We start from the raw sequence: 16,486 nt of genomic DNA, 5'->3' as shown, positions 1-16,486 counted from the left end.
TTGTTTTAAAGAGTCAGTAAAGAGATTTGTACTAGTGCAGATCCGATTTTTTTCACTTTGAATTCCAATCTAGATTTTTATTACAGTTCCGAAGAAAAGTGATAAAAATGAGTGATTGAATTTATGGAGTGGCTCAGCTGCAGAATTCATAGTAATGTTTTGTCTGGAGAAGCCTGCATCAGTCATATCTCAAACTGAAACTGTGCACTTTTGAACGCTAACATGGACTCGAGTTAATAAATCTCAATCTAAATCTGAAAAGTTGAGTGTCAATCCAGCCAGAAGGCTTATATAAATATTGTTAAATGGGTAAAATATTCAATGTTTGATTTACTCAAATGTTTCCTTACACTGAATATTGAAATGGATGACTTACTTTTCCCCTCCAGAGCCAGTCAGTGTTTGCCCTCATTCGTTGTCCATCAGTCTCACCTTCTCCATCCCAAATTCACTTCTTTTTCTTGCATCCTGAGTGAGCTTTCTGCCAAATTAAAATGTAGCACCAGTTCAGACAAACAGTCGTTTTAGATAGGTTGTTAAATTGTTTGTTGTGGCAATCTGAAAAAAATGATCAAGAACCAGACAGTGTGGCTGGTAGAGTTTACAGATTTATTTTTGCCCAAAAATTCATCAGCAGTGGCTGGTGTACAATTAAGCAGACGGATACATGTTCCTAAGTGTTCTTTACTCAGTCAGGGTCCAGGCAGATGTGTGATGTGAGAGCTGGGTCCTACATTTGACATACATTTAAAAGGAGCTGCTATCTGTTCATGGTTGACAGATTTCGCATAGTGGACAAAGGGTACGCAACTGCTGTGATTAGAGTAAAATATGTTGTCGATTTTGCTCCAACAATCAGTTTGCACAGGGACAGAGGAAATTGGACTAAGAAGTGATGCAAAAAATACAAGTGCATCAATACAATTTGGAATGACTATATTAAAATGGACCGTCAGTCAATTCACTATTTGTCTGGAAGCCCTCCAAAATCACTGTGGCTGAGAGTGAAGCGACGGCATCCAAAATGGAGGCTTCGCTTTGAATGCCGCCGTCGCTGCTGTGCAGGTACATGCTGCAGACTGGCAGCGTGGCACATTTATGGGCATTCCCCATAAGGTGCCTTTCTGATTGATGGCACAGCCTCGTGCGCCTCCCTCTCTTCACTCCTCAGTCCTGATTTATTCGTCTAGTCTGTGACTTGGCACTGGCATTGCCCACTATGCTCTCCTGTGGAAAATCCCTGCGGGCACATTCACTATTATTTGGAGTCCCGATGGGCGAAAGCATCAGACAGAAACATACACACACACCCGGCACCGTCTCATCTCACTCACACTGGGCCTGTGCTAGAGGGCAGGTGAGCCTCCCACTGCCTCCACTCTGAAAGGATCTATCACCCAGAGGGCTCAGCTGCTTGGTGGGCCAGAGGGGTAAGCGGCTCTGTAAGCCTGCCAAGTGAGGAACTGGTCTGGGTATGCATGAAGCCAATCCTAACACACACACACACACACACACACACACACACACACAGCCAGTCTTGCATGAACCTTGCAGGCCTCTCTCTTTGCCAATCTGCAGTTTATGATCCTTGTCTGCCTGTCAGGGTCTTCATGAAGAGATCAACCCAAGTGGTAACGGAAACAGCACATAAATCAGATTGATGCGAAGGGAACCGTGTGACTGGGTCAATCTCATACTTCACATATTAAGCAGTGTCTGTGAAACAAGTAAAAAAAGAGGACCAATTGCATATTACCAACAATGACCAAATGTTACGGCCATATTCATGAATTTAAGTCTTAAATAGCGAAAAAACACTTCGGACACAAAAGATTTAAACAGGTTTGAAAAATACCAAACAAAACAAACACCTGAAAAAACATTATTGAATATTCTGTTCAAGATTTAGTTATACATATTCTTTTAGTTTAGTTTTTTAATTCAGATTATGACCTGTGTATTTGGAATTGCGTTTGTCTTTTTTTACTCGTGTTACTATGATCAATGACTTCCCTTCCTTGATGTGTTCCTCATAAAGAATAGCTTGTAGAATGAAAGACAAACTAAAATGAGTTTCCAGATCTAAAGAGCAGTAAGAAACATCAGAAATGTGGTTAGCTTAGCCCAACGCTGCAGCCATCAACTGTGATCAGGCTTTGCCAAGGCCTGACCGAGAGGAGTCCCAGTGGTTTGAGCTGTACGAGGGAGGGCCTACCATCTAGTGGCCACTTTAGAGAAACAATCAAGAGACGCCAGGAGAGACTATTCAACTGGTCGCATTACTTCCTTTAATAAACTAAACCAAGAAAACACATATTACAAAATATTTTTTTTTCTTTTTTACAGACACAACAAACCATTTTCTCCTCCCTTTCCTTTTCCAAAGCAAAAAAACAAACAAACAAACAAAGGAAACAGAAACATGGACCATCACTTTTTTGTTTTTTGTTTTTTAAGCGTGAAACATTTTCTTTCTGTAGAAAATAACTGCACCAAAAAAAGAAAAAGCTTTTGTTGCACAAGTTGGCAGGGAGGCGATGACATATTAGAAGAGGCTTTCACAGCCCGCCAGGAAAAGCAGGAAAAAGGTCTGTTTCTGTTTGTGTATAAGTGTTTCTATAGCTTTATATTTCAACTAGCAGAATAGCTTGAGTATTATGGAGCAGTCCGTCGTAATGTAGTGGTCAAATCCGTATTTGAGACAGGAAAGTAGTATGCAGGCTTAGGCTTGTTAGGAGACAGAGGTTTTATGTCAAAGGAAGGATAATCTTCATGTGGACCGAGAACACATCGCAATTCAGCCGAGTTGATAACAGACATAATATGGAGTTGCCTTTGGGCAAAACAAAAAACAGTCCTGCAGATGTACACTGTTGTAGGTACCATCCAAAGCAGAAACTCAACCCACACTCCCCCGATAGGCCAAGATCTTTTAGGGGTCGCTGGGGTCCCAAAGGAGGCACGAGGCTGAAAACAGGGGAGCTAGCCGGCATGTAAGGTTCAATGGGAAACTCATGTTGCTCCAGTGTTCTGTCTCAAATACAGCCATTCACAGTATTTTAGCTTCAGCGAATCTTCCATCACACATTCACCGAACACCACCCCATCAGAGCGGACGACCAGGACTTCATCCTCCAAACACATTGACAACTTTGTTAGAAGTGGGCACTGCAGTGGGCATGACAATCATTTGTTTGGAGAAAAGAAATAATAAATCACAGCTGCTTTCTAAGTTGAGTGTCAGCTGCATGACACTCAATTTGGAAGCTAAACTTCATTCAAGTCAGGATCTTCAGTGGACAGGGATTGCAGGTGGTGACAGTCACTTAATGGATTGTTAGAAGTTGGATCGACCTCAGGTCCAAACACTCCCTCCAACACAACACAACAGCTTGTTCAGGGGGCAGTGATGATCAGGACCTCAAAAGGCCCTTCATCTCTTTCTTTAAGACATTCATTTTCATAATCTTTGATTCAACTTTAGCTACCTGCTCATGGTCCAGTGAGTCATAATCTTCTGGTGTCCCCTCTGCCTTTCCCTTCATGCCAGGATTACTGCAGCCGTCTCAAGATACCTAGGCCTGTCTCACCGGGGGGGACCGAGGGTCAGCGGGCAGCTCCATGAGAAAAGCGGAGGTCCTGGTCCTTGGGGAACTGTGCTGCAGTGGTAGGAGCAGCAGTCCCCAGTCCTGCTGGGGTATCGGCTACAGTCGTAGCTTTCGGGGGAGAGTCTGGAACCCAGGGTGGAGGGGGCTGTCCCCGGGCCAGGGCCTCCACAGCAGGAGATGGGTCCTTGCTGCGCTGAGGGTCCCCAGCTTCCGAGTCCTGCTGAGAGATGAGCTGGAGCAAGGCAGCTGCCATGGCAGGGCTGGGTTGGGTCTCAGACCCAGCCTGCTGGGCATTTCCAAGGAGGAGAGCTGATGGAGGTGGCCCGGGTGGAGAAGGTGGACGCTGCTCACCAGATGGAGGCACCTGGTTGACCCCAAGCTGTTTCCTCTTTGATGTTGCACCATCTGATGGGGCCAAACAGGACAGAGAACAAAACGTTAGGCAACAAGGCATAAAATGTTTCATTTCAATGTGCTCTATTCATACAATAGTCCTAAATCTTATTTGTCCTCTTGTTTAATCTGCACTTATACAAAGTAAAAATGTATTTGTTACAACGGCCTGACAAAGTTACACAATGTTGACATTCCTACCTTCACCACAAGAGGGAGAGCAGAGCACTCTAAATGTATTATAACATAAAGTACATTTTAGAACCATTAGGAGGGAAAACGTATCTGCCGGTATTGTTGCAGTAAAGTTAACTTTGTTATGGACACGGTGTAGATACTGTGCAGTAGATACCAAAACTATTCTGACCTGAATACAAAGTTGGCCTGCAAAACAAATCTGCAGGCACGCAGCTATTCAGATATATTAAATCTCAACGTTGAAAATAAGTTTCATTTTAACATGAATCACCGTTAAATAATGTGTATTAAACACAGTTTAACATTGACTGTATTCACTATATGGGTTTAAAATATAATTGCATTAATGTATGCAAAACAGATGCAGCTGGTCTTGTTTTTCCTCCAACAACCTTCAACAAAAAAAAAAAAAAAAAGGGGGGGGGGGGGGGGGGAAATGTGGTAACTAGATGAGAAAACATTAGGAAGGGCATGTACAGCTGGATGAACAGAAAGGGTGACTTATGTAGAGGAATTCTAAGTAGTATAAAGGTCAGGACAAGATTACTAAACCAGGTTAGTCTCATTCTTTTCCAATCTACAGCAGTGCAAGGCAAACCAAGGCGGCAAGGGCTTCAGACGCCTCGGCAGGAGAAATAACCAGAAGAAAACAGGACTGTTACCATTCCAGTGTCAGCAGCATAGTCAATAGTTTTATTCAACTTGCTAATCACATTTTTAATTAATATCTGAGTCAGAGTGAACAGTTTGAAACAAAACAAAAAAAGTGTGACAAACCAAAAGTTAAAAGAAACACATGCAGGTGAGGTCTAAAGACTCAAAACATTTATTTTCACTTGATAATTTATTAGACGTTCTTCATAAAAAGGCGGACATTACAGACTGTTTAAAGCAAATCGCCTCATGTGAAGAATCCATGACACCTGCTATATAATGAAAATGAAGTGAGAGCATGAGTGGAGATGGGAAAGATACAGAAACAAAGACTATGAAAAATAAACAAGGAAGTGGGAGAAATGTGGAAGGAACAATACAGTGTGAATCTTTCTTTTCACTCAAATTAATAAAACTAAACTTTCTCCCGGTTTATTGAGTACACCGGTGAGCGATGACCATGTGCACCAAACCTCCGCCTGGTTACCAGGGTCATGTGACGACAAACGCTTGAGTGACATTTGGCGAGGTACTGCATTTTTCAATATGCGAGGTGGGGGGAGGAAGGGGACAGTGGCGAGCGTGTGAGGAATGTCAGGGATCAAAGAAGGGGTGGGGGGGATGCATGACACGACTAATGACCCAATTCATTTGGTTAATTGATCACTTTGTTGACTTCATCAGGTAGTCTAAAGTGAAATGAATTTGATAAAGAGTATACAGGAATTTTGAAGAACAAAACTCAGTTCGCTTCCATTTGTTCTCTGCCCTGCTCTCCTCATTCTTGCTGTCCCCGGTGATTTTCAACTGACCTTGGTTCCCCCTTTTTTCCCACCCTCTAGAGACTAAACCCGGACTTGCCCTTGTGATCAGTAGTAGAGGCAGACGAACCGCGCATTAGTGCCTCCTCTGATTGGACGCCATTGCTCTCGTCGCCTTGCTCCTCAGTTTGTGGCTTAATGATGTGGCCCAAAATGAGAGCCAGCAGGTTGGCCTGGTCTTCCTGGCTGAGTGGCGGCTCTCCGGATGGCGGAGAGAGTTCCTGGGGTTCGGGGGGCGGCTCTGGGGGCTGGGACCTGGCTGCGGACTGGGCCTGGTCCTCTGGAGCCCCCTGGTGGTCAGAGGCTTCACTGAGGGCAGACAACGACTGGCTGAGTGTCTCTGGTTTGGAGAGGTTGAGAAGCTGAGCCACCTGGGGCAGGCTGAGGTCCGTCTGTCCCTGGAGAAGGTTAAGCAGCACCGCCAGCTCTGTCTGGTTCAACTGCTCTGCAGCAACTCCCAGGCCTGAACACATCCACGCAACAACAATTCAGACTATGACAATGCAATACCAACAAACAAAAAGATGCATAAACATTTCTTCTGAATAATTCCAAATTACTTTTTTAATTTCCAAGCAGTGCAACAGTATGCCAGCCTACTACATTAATAAATAACTACAGTAATAATAGGACAATCATAAAACAAGGACATGTATGGGTGCTCCCTAAGTTGGGTTATCATTCCATCAATGTTACCAAAATCTGCAAATTTTCCCATTTTGCATTTTTGCACATCTTATGTCCACGTGTGTTTCTGCTAATAGTTTTGAGAGGCAGTCGTTACCTGACAACTCACTCTCTAAGTTGGCCGAGGAGGGAGGCTTTCCTGGTGGAGGCGGTGGGACTCCAGCTGGGCTTTGGGTTTGGGGCCGGCTGTTCTCTCCGCTGGAGGTCCCTGTCGCATCCTTGCGGGGCACTTTGGGCACAGGCACATCCTCGGGCACCCCGCTCTGACGTGCACGTCGTCGCTTCTTACTCCACAGCTCGTGGCAGTCCTGGTGGTGAGGAAGACTGGAGTCGCAGTCGAGAGACAGACGCGCGAAGAAAAAAGGAAATTATTAGAGAACAACCGTGAATTACAAATCTGTAATCAATCAAATAGAATTAAAGAACTGAATGAGATGTTTAAACAACGAAAAGTATTACGTGTGCTTTTCAAATACTTTTTCACAATTAAAAAAACAAAACATTATTATAGATCTGGTACTATACAGATGAAAAGTGGAATCGGAGGATATGGGGCTACTGACTCTGGCGGCGGCATCTTGCTGGGCTCAACGTTACTCAGAAAGTCACTATTGAGAGCATGCTCCGATGAGCAGCGCCGCGCAGGGTCGAGGGTCAGCATTCGGTCCAGCAAGTCCAAGGCAGCAGAAGGTAAACTGTGCAGAAGGGGAAAGATTTTTTTCAACTGCAGAAACAGACGCAGGGTTGATCTCAGCTACTTTGGGGAAGCTCAGCATGTCTACGTACAAGGCAAACTCCTCCCGCAGCCGCCGTCTGTACTGCTTCTTGGGTTTCATGGTGTTGAAGAGGGGAAGTTTAATGACGTCAGGCCAGGCTGCAGGACAGGGGCTCCCGCACAGACGGCTGAGGGAAAGGACAAGAGAAAGGCAAAGATGGGCTCAGAGATGAAGAAATGGAGACATTGTGGTGTAGAGGTTGCAGCAGAAGTTATTACTGAAGGTGCTCTGCTCAGGAAAGGGCAGCCCTACCTGATGAGCTCCAGCTGTAGAAGCTCCTGGTTAGCCTGGAAGATGGGCTTCTTGGTAAAGAGCTCTCCCAGAATACACCTGAGCCATGACAGAATGGGAAGAAGTAGTACAAAATGATACACTACCACTCACCAAGCTGAAACTAAGTTTAATAAACTGTTTTAATGTGTGAATACCAAACAGAATCTCTGTCAGACAGGATGATTGTGATTGTGTAAATACATTTTATTTGTACATTTCCAATCCTGCACATCTTATAGAAGAAAGTCTTTCCCTCAAAGACAAAGCAGTGCATAGAAATACAAACAGAGTGTAGAAGTTGTATGGAAATATATTGCTGGTGCAAAGGTTCAGAGTTAATGTTTTTATTTTTACATACCGTTTAAATTACAAACAATTTGCATAAAATAGTGTTCTGCTTTAATTCAAGTTTGACAGCAGAGCACACAGGGGACAAATAAATAAAGTAAAAACTAATGAGTGAGCCTCAGTGCCCAAGGTGCTTCAGGATTAAAAAGTTACTCAGTGTGCTGCAAACCTCTAGTCTAGTTTAGTTTACATGGCAGAAAAAAATACATCCGTCCGTCAATATCTTCTGTGAAGTTTTCAACAAATCCATAAAAACTCAAATATATAAACTACAGTATCAGTGTACCATGGTGAGTGGGAGGCTTTCACCTACCAGGAGGATACTGAGTAGGAAGACGTGCACACTGGCAAAAGATCATTTGAGAATAACCTTTTCAAAAACACACAACGTAGCTTTTTTCCGTCATGTATTGTTTTTAGAATGATTTAGTGATAGAGAGATGAAAAACTGTCATGATTTAGTGCTTATTTTCCAAAAACAGTGAAGGGTTAAAGCAACTAGACCAATATTAACGGGAGGTTGCATCACCCAACAAAACATAATCCCAAATGTACACGGGTTCATGAAGCCTACACTACATTATATAATGGAGGAGTGAGTGTATGACAGAGGAAGTTAAGTGAGTGTGAATGAGTGATGTGCTATCATGACAAAGGTCGTACTCACCCACAGCTCCATACATCAATGGCTGGAGAGTATCTCTCCTCTCCCAGCAGGAGTTCAGGGGGGCGATACCATAGTGTGATTACTTTATTAGTGTACGGCCGACTGGGGGGGGGGGGGGGAAAGAGAGGGGACAATGAGACCCGGTGCACTTTCATAGAGCAAACACAAACATTTCAGCTTTCACTAACGGGGATCCATCTGAAGGACAACTGTGACAGAGAGTCATTGTAAATTAAGAGGGAACTCCAGGCTCACAGTGAGGTTTTATTACTGCTTCAATCACCCATTGACACATTTAATCGTGTACTTAAATTACACAAGCAAGCAGATGAGGTCCCCATATAGATGACAAACACTCGTGTCTGAAAACTCACCTCTTCAAGAAGGCCTACCCTGAGCCTTCCACTTAGCACTTACTTAGCATCTATTGTATTCATACTAGCTTATTGCACTTATTGTTTTCATATTAGTTTGTGGCACTTATTGCATTCGTTTGTTTCTGCACTGTACGTTGGCTCTGGTTTATGCTCTTAGATGCTTGTTTGAAGAAAGGAGATGCACTTATGACTTCTGGTGACTAGTTCTCTCGAAAACCGATGTTGAATACACTTATTGTAAGTCGCTTTGGATAAAAGCGTCTGCTAAATGACTGTAATGTAATGTTGCAATGTAATGTCTTACCTTTCCTCTGAACTGTAAAGCCGAGCCAAACCAAAGTCAGCCAGTTTGATCTGACCTCTGTGCAAAGAAACGTAAAGAGATCAGCAGCAACACCACCAAGCATGAGAACAGACGCCCGGACAACTATAAATGACTGACAGTAACTCAGCTCATCTGCCTGAGCCAGGCTGGACGTTTTTGAACAACTAGTTTGCATTCAAACAAAACAAAATTATGAAACTTGAGATTGCTGGAAATATCCAAATCCTTTGTTCCCCTCTTTTGTGTGATTCAGGTTAAATACTGATACAAGAATTAGTTCACCAACATTGTAACTGATGGAAAAACACACACTGCACTTTGAGAAGGTAGAGTGAGTGTTCAAACTCAACAAATGTCCAGACTAAACGGATCTATTTCCAGTCAGTTGTATAGCAGCAGTGTGTCTCTTAAGTGCTCCATTTCACAGCACAACCCACAATTCAGCTACTTTTTATTAGCATCTTAGCTATTGCAGCTTGTTTAGCTTCCCCTTGCATCCCGAAATGTTTGCAGTTCTGTACTGAGCAAGCATATGTTAGACGTTGCTGTACTCCTTTCATTGCTGTAATTTGCAGCCCAAGTTAGTCGCAAAGTAATTAGCTTTGCTGCTGACACACTTTGAAATTCTTGCATTACGACCATTAAAGTTAGCGTTTGACTGCTTTTGGTCTTTTGAGTTCACAGTATTTACAGAGTACAGCTGCATTTAAATCATCAGCAGGAATGTTTTCCAAGTTGCTGTTGTGTATGTTGTGCTGCATTATAGCTGATATTGTTAAAGTCAGTTTACAAAAGGGGATCAGGTTAGTTAAACAAACAAAGTAGACTGTAGGCCATACTGAGGCATGAAAATTCCCCTGAAACAGCTTTTACTGCTAATCAACTGAATCCTAGCTGCTACTGCAAAAACCAACAGTCTACATAAAGGACACTTCAATATTTCACTACTTCTTCTACTGTTCTTTACCTGTTGTTGAGCAGTATGTTGGAGCATTTGATGTCTCTGTGCAGGAAGTTGTTCTTGTGGCAGTAGTCCAGACCCTCCATCAGCTGGCGCATGAAGCTGCGGACGTGCTCATGGGAGAACTGGACCAGGCCCGACTCCAGCAGGCCCATCAGGTCGTGGTCCATGTACTCAAACACCAGGTAAAAAGCACCTAAATACAGAGGGAAGATCTATTTAGAAACCAGAAACACAACATACACTCACGAACCCCAAGTCTCAAGGTTAGAGATGTGTATTGTATGCGAGTTAAACAAGAAAAAAAACTCTATTTCCCATGCATATTTAAAACTTTGTCATACTACTATACTAGATAATTAAATATTTAAGGTCTACAGCCTGATACACTGCGATTTAAAGTTGATCTGATTCCCAATCTATTAAGCTTAGATCTTCTATGATTTGATACTTTTAACTGCAGATGAACTTAAGAGATTGAGTTTCAACTTACAGCATCTAATATATGTAGTAATTTGTCTTTTGGACACTGTCGTGGTTTTGCATCAAACAAGTATGTGGTTTTCAAAACACATGGTATTCTCACAGTTCTGTATTTTACATAATTTTCATTGTTATCATTTATCCTGTGATTATCACTGCAGCCCTGAGCAATGTGCACAACAGCGGTGGGAGAAAATCCACACCGTGACGGCCCTTCTTTCGGACATGCTACAGCTCACAGCTGTGGGTTTCAATTGTGACACAGATTACAGCAACACGTGTGAAAGTTCCCGTCAGTCACAGCAGTCGAGTAGCACTGTCGTTTTTTTCATTTACCCAGTCCTGGCAGATAATATCTAACCCGCTTACCTCTGTCCTTTTTAAAGTCAAGTGCATCCTGCTTGTCAGTGACTATCTCCTTCATGTTGACAACACTGCGGTGCTTGAGCTGCCGCAAGATCTTGATCTCTCTAATGGCTGTGATGGGGAAACCCTCCTTTTCATTGTCCAAACGCACTTTCTTCAAAGCCACCAGCTCACCTGTCATGTTCAAAAAAAAGTATTTAGAAGTATTTAGAAAAACCAGTCCGTCTCTGCTTGTTTTAACATAAAACACATGAGTACTACAGTGACTTAAGTGCAGATAATATTCCCTTACCAGTGTCTTTGTCCTTGGCCTTGTACACTTGCCCGTAGGTGCCTTCCCCTATGATGCCAATTATATCAAACTTATCTACGCAGCGTTTGCCCCAGTCGCTCTGGGTATGTTTGCGCTCACCATAGCGCGGGCAGCAAATCCTGCAAAGCAACAAAAACAAAAAATGAGATTTTACTCAATGTGTGATTTAGGAGAGGAAGATTGGAAGTGGGTGAGTAATAGCAGAAACTGACTTTGGTCTCTTCTTGAGGACTGCCTGGGGTAGCGGTGGGGACTGGTGGATGGGGAACTGTGGGGGTGACGAGTCACCTCCAGGTAGGGTGGGCGGTAAAGGAAGGTCGGTGAGTGATGGCCGGCTGCGGACTTCCTTCTCCTTCCTGGATGGCCTCTGAGGAGGGGTGGACTTCTTTGGACTGATGGTGCAAAACACAAAGACATTTAGAGAAACGTATAATTGATTAAAGAGACAGGAGAAGCAAATATTCAATATGTACTTAATTGTTGGTAGTATGAGACTTATAATAAACGAACACCTAAAGGAGGCAGAAATAATACCGATGAGTGATAATGATGGAATAAAAACAAAAGAGAAAAGTGGGGACTTCAGCGTTGTATTATGATGCATGTTGTGTGGGCTATATTTTAAGAGCACAGATGAAAGTTGTACAAAATGTGACCTCCGTATAAGAGATGCGGACGCATTAACACCAGTGCTGGAAATTTACTTTTTATGTCCTGCCACTGTGGCTGGTGGATTTCAAAACCTCCAGAATCCATTTGGCTGGTGGCTGGTGCTAATTTCCAACCCTGTTAGTGTCCAGTGTGACTGTTTCTGTCGGTCTGTATCCCTGTTGGGGGTACTCACCTGTCCTGAGCATTTCCCAGCAGTGCGGGTGGTAAAGGCAGGAGAGGAAGAGTCGACGTCTTGTGGAGCGGGATCTGGCGGACAGGGCTGCGTGTAGGAACCGGAGCTGGCGATGGGGCCTGGGATGTGGTTGAGGGTGTAGGAGGCTGGATAGTTGCTTCTGCCTGAGGTGGCAGGGGTGGAATCTGGGTGGCTGGAGCGGGTGGCACAGGAGGAGAGGGCTGAGGAGGTGCAGGAGAGGAGGCGGAAGAGGAAGGTAGAGGTGCAGTAACCAGATCTTCACCACCGGGAGTATCCTGGGGTAACGGCACAGGTGGTGGGGGCAGAGGTTCTGCTGCTGCCGAGTCTCTTTCTGGCTGGGGAGCCGCGGCTTTAGTCGGCCGCAAGGAGGAGGAGCCTGCAGATTTACGTGGCGGTGCCGGCGGAGGAGGAGTAGAAGCACCACCACTAGCACGGGCAGCCGCCTCAGCAGCCTGCCGTTCCTTCTTCCTGCGGCTCAGCTCTGCTCCCAGGCTGGAGTTAAGTGGCAGGCGGGAGGAGGGAGGCGAGCGGCTGGTTGGTCGGCTGCTGTGGGAGCTGGCCCCCGCTGTAACAGAGGAAGCATGCCTCTTGCTACGGGAACGGGAGGCGGAGCGACGAGAAGACGAGTAGTGCAGAGGGGAACGACTCCTGGAGCGGCCAGAGCGGCTATATTAAAGAAATACATTTTTTATATTTTATCTTCCTGTAGTCAGAGATTATCATACAACATGTTGCATTCTTTTGAAAACTTTTTTAAAAAAGGAACAGAGTGGGAAGTAAACTCACTACCCACCAGACTACATAAAATGGCTGTTGATCAAATATAATGAAAATGAAACCATGAGACCTTTTGATATGGGATGTAACAAAGTTTATATAGGCCAAAAAAGGCCAAAACAACTGTTTGTTAAAACCGAAGTAAAGGTTGAATCCTAAATTTTGATAAAGTCTGAAGCAATACAGCTTGTTCCCTGTGTAATGTGCTAGTTAACGTTTGCTTTGACTCCATTCCAGTCACAGATAGACACCACTGTTACCCACAAAATAAATACAAGGAAATGTTTGAATAACCAGACAAAGTAGTTAAGAAACTATGAATTTTTAAAAACATTCCCACACTTCATAGGGCTCCATTATTCTGCTAGTACAAATTATAATCTGTCCAATGTGCATTTAAATTCTAGCTCACACGGTGCAGCTATACTTCAACCAAATGTGGAAATGATGACTGGCTTTTTATGATGTGGAAAAAGTATGACCATGGTATAATACACTAATCATAAATGATTCTTATTATGCGTTTACAATGTGAAAAAATGTGTTCTCACCACCAGGTGCCAGTTTTTTTAAATTGCCTTTACTTTGAAAGAGAACAGTGGCTTAAATCTAAATGTAATCATAAATGCAAAAGTCTCTGATGATTACAGTAAAGGCACAGACCAGGGTTGCTGTGCCCCAACCTTCTCCTAGTCGCCATAGCTCTTGCATTTTGTTGTTAAACTGTTTTAACAGTGCCTGTCTTGACACGACCTCCATCCTTTCATTTTCTCCCCATCGGGGTTTTGTCAATGTCATTAAGGGTCTACAAGCAGCAAATATGTTGCTGGCGTGAGAAGGCCTCTGCAAGTTCAACCAGTCTGCCTGATTTTACACTTACAATGCAGGTTGCTTTGATAATAAAATGTCAAGATGTGTCTCACTATGTAAAAATACTACTAAATATGTCTCAATGGGTAAATTGGCCTTTTGTACCATGACACACAGTTAATGGCCTCTGATATTCTACTCTTACTCTATCAACATGCGTGTCTCAGTGTAAACTATAGAAATATTCCCCACTATTATAAAGCTGTCCTTGCATCATATACTCACCGTGACATGGGGCTGGTGCTGGAGGACCGGCGGGCGCCATAGGGGCTGTTGGAGCGTCTCCTCGAGTAGGGGCTGCTGTCCCTCTCATAGCTTGAAGACCTGTGTCTGCTGCCGTACGGGCTGTCTGATCTCTGCCTACTGCGGCGGGACATATCCCCGTAAGGATTGGGGCTCTGCTGGGCCACCCTCCGTCTTGAGTAGCTGTCATCCCCCTGCTGCCCATACCCACTGCCCTGTGGACTCTCGCTGCCAGCCCCTCTTCTGGGACTGGGCGAGAGAGCAGAGCTGGTGCCCTTCCTGCGAGGGCTTCCCCTAACCGCAGCCTTGCCCTTGGGGCTCGCCTTGTGGCTCTTGGAGGACTTGCGGTGGCTTCTGTCTGCTCGGTTCCTCTGGGAGGTGCTGCGGCTGCCCTCCCCTCCGCCCTCTCTCCGTTGTTGCTTTTCTTTGCGAGACTTCCCTGAGCGGCTGCTCTCCTTGCTGCGAGATGAGGACGTGGAGGAGGTAGTGCTACCTACACTGGCTACAGGCTGTACCTGGGTGGAGAGCATCAGCTCCCCACGTTTAGAGTCACCCTCTGGCTGGACCTGGCGTTTGGATGAGGGCCCTGAGGACGCAGCCTTCTCCTTGCTCTTTCCAGCACTCCCCTTCTCGCGGTCTTTGCTATTCTTTTTCTTGTACCCACGTTCTCCATTCCCAGCGTCTTTAACTTTATTCGGGTCCTTGGACTTTTTTCGGCAGTGTCTGTGGCCCCTGTTCTCTCTACCGTCAGCCTCTAAGCCGACGTCGTCCCCTTCGTAGTCTGGTGAGGGCTCCAGTCGGTCCCCGCCCCCCCTCTCAGAGGGCCTTGAGGACGGTGGGTCTGAAAAAGTGTCCGAGTCGGAGCTGATATCATCGTACTCCACCAGAGGCTTCACCGTGTGGACACCAGGTGGCGCCGTATCGCAGAGGGTATCATTTTCGGGTCCCGGTGCCGCCGACAATTCCCGATTATGTTTGGTTGATTTATGCCGTTTGCGTTTGGAAGAGGACATTGAAGATTTGAACTGCACCTTGCCGTCCTTGCTCGTCTTTTCTCCTGCAGAGGTATGGGTCGAGGCCTGGGTCTGGTGTAGCACATTGCTAGATTCCGGCTTCCTCTTGGTCCCATGGTGTCGGTCCGACCCAGGCATCCCTCACGCCGGCGTCGGTACCTCGGCTGCGACTGGGCCTCGGTGGTCCAGGCAATTCATTCACAGGGGAACAGTAGAGCTCCTCCAAATCCCCAACAAAAGTGTTAAGTTACTAAGCAGAAACAGCAAGAAAATAAACAAAATCAACACACCAGGCCGCTCACGTCCAGTCCTCCTCAACGCCGATTCATTCCATTGAGATCGCCAACATAGTTCGACAAAGCAGAAAAACGCCAGGGTGGTTGTCCAGTACTGTAGAGTATGTACTGTGAATTAGTCAGTCACTGAAAAAGATTCCAAACGAACATCGGAGCATTGTGGTGTCGTCTCCGTCTCAATTTAGCTAGCACCGCTAGCTAATGCTCGGCTGTTAGCGAGCTGACTCCTAAAAAAGAAAAAGTCCCTTTGTGAAAGGTGTCCTTGTCCAGTGCCAAGTTAAGTAAAGGTGCTTTTATTCCACAGAATTACGATCTTAGCATTCAGAAACAAGCAAATGCCTTCATTAGAAGACGCTCGTTTCTCGAACAAAATGAAAACTTGACCCGGTTGGTGCTGTTTACATGTTCCCTTTAATGTAAGTTTTATCCCCTATAAAGTCAATATTGTTTAGAAATGATAGTATTTTCGTGTGCAGTAGATGTTCCAGTTTATTATCAATGGCTCTGGGAATCAACCAGGCCTATATTTAGGGCGATGCTAGTGGATTTAATATCATCCACAGCCCTATCTGAAGGAGACTACAAACGCCATTGTGGCTCCTGTGACTAGCAACTTCGCACAGCAGAATGAACCGGAAACCGGAACACTGTCAATCTTGGTCGTATCATAGCAACGGCCTATCACAACACATAGCCCGCCTCCTGTACTCGTGGTCCCGCGCCAGCAACGGCAAAATGTAAAAAATAAAATAAAATCCAGAACAACATTGAAGTATTACCGGATTTTCATTTGAAATGAGATAACACACGGCATTGGACCCACAGAGATGGAAGTGTCGGGATCATGGTGGGTTTTACATTTTAAACATGGAAAAGCTGGATTACCAACAGGCAAAATGGGCAACGGTCCTGGGGCCCTGACAGCTCCAAGCTGTGTCATCTGGTCTGTGCTTATTGATCATTTGTTTAGGAATATTGTTGGAGGAAAATTGTTGTGCAGGAGTTACAGTACAAAGTGGTAATGTGCAACAGAGTGTAAATAAACACTATAATCAATAAAGATTATCAATAAGGTGTAAAAAACAGAAATGCACAGAATGCCACAAATGTAAACACAGTACATTTACAGTAGCCCAAGCATCATAAATACAAACAGGTTGATAAGTGCAAAT

General features: G+C 44.7%; 1 protein-coding gene across 3 annotated transcripts; it reads right to left on the bottom strand.

Moving 5' to 3' along the window:
• Positions 1 to 2,452: 2,452 nt before the first annotated feature.
• cdk12 (cyclin dependent kinase 12) lies at positions 2,453 to 15,966 on the bottom strand. Of its 3 annotated transcripts, none has more exons than XM_031867784.1 (14): positions 13,988 to 15,966; positions 12,095 to 12,781; positions 11,463 to 11,642; positions 11,230 to 11,369; positions 10,941 to 11,111; positions 10,095 to 10,284; positions 9,107 to 9,163; positions 8,426 to 8,527; positions 7,390 to 7,467; positions 7,148 to 7,264; positions 6,925 to 7,056; positions 6,471 to 6,685; positions 5,715 to 6,137; positions 2,453 to 4,013 (listed from the first exon to the last, which is right to left on the bottom strand). In XM_031867784.1, the coding sequence occupies exons 1-14, from the start codon at positions 15,154 to 15,156 to the stop codon at positions 3,607 to 3,609; spliced, it is 4,068 nt and encodes a 1,355-aa protein (XP_031723644.1). In that variant the 5' UTR covers positions 15,157 to 15,966; the 3' UTR covers positions 2,453 to 3,606. The 3 variants fall into 3 exon arrangements, with proteins under 3 accessions (XP_031723644.1, XP_031723643.1, XP_031723645.1); XM_031867783.1 differs by having other exon boundaries at positions 6,459 to 6,685; positions 13,988 to 15,965; XM_031867785.1 differs by having other exon boundaries at positions 5,745 to 6,137; positions 6,459 to 6,685; positions 13,988 to 15,965.
• Between the last annotated feature and the right edge of the window lie 520 nt (positions 15,967 to 16,486).

The sequence above is a fragment of the Anarrhichthys ocellatus genome, unplaced genomic scaffold (genome assembly GCF_004355925.1).
Source record: "Anarrhichthys ocellatus isolate YVR2014 unplaced genomic scaffold, GSC_Weel_1.0 scaffold40, whole genome shotgun sequence".
Lineage (NCBI taxonomy): Eukaryota > Metazoa > Chordata > Actinopteri > Perciformes > Anarhichadidae > Anarrhichthys > Anarrhichthys ocellatus.
This window is presented reverse-complemented; position numbering and strand designations above follow the sequence as displayed.

Bases quoted from the DNA above. Each gene is read 5' to 3' on its own strand.
- cdk12 (XM_031867783.1), bottom strand. From the start codon at position 15,156: ATGCCTGGGTCGGACCGACACCATGGGACCAAGAGGAAGCCGGAATCT. The intron at 8,528-9,106 runs GTAAGACATTAC...CCCCCCCCCCAG, and splicing joins CTTTACAGTTCAGAGGAAAG to TCGGCCGTACACTAATAAAG. The intron at 4,014-5,714 runs GCAAGTCCGGGT...TGGCCCCATCAG, and splicing joins CTCTACTACTGATCACAAGG to ATGGTGCAACATCAAAGAGG.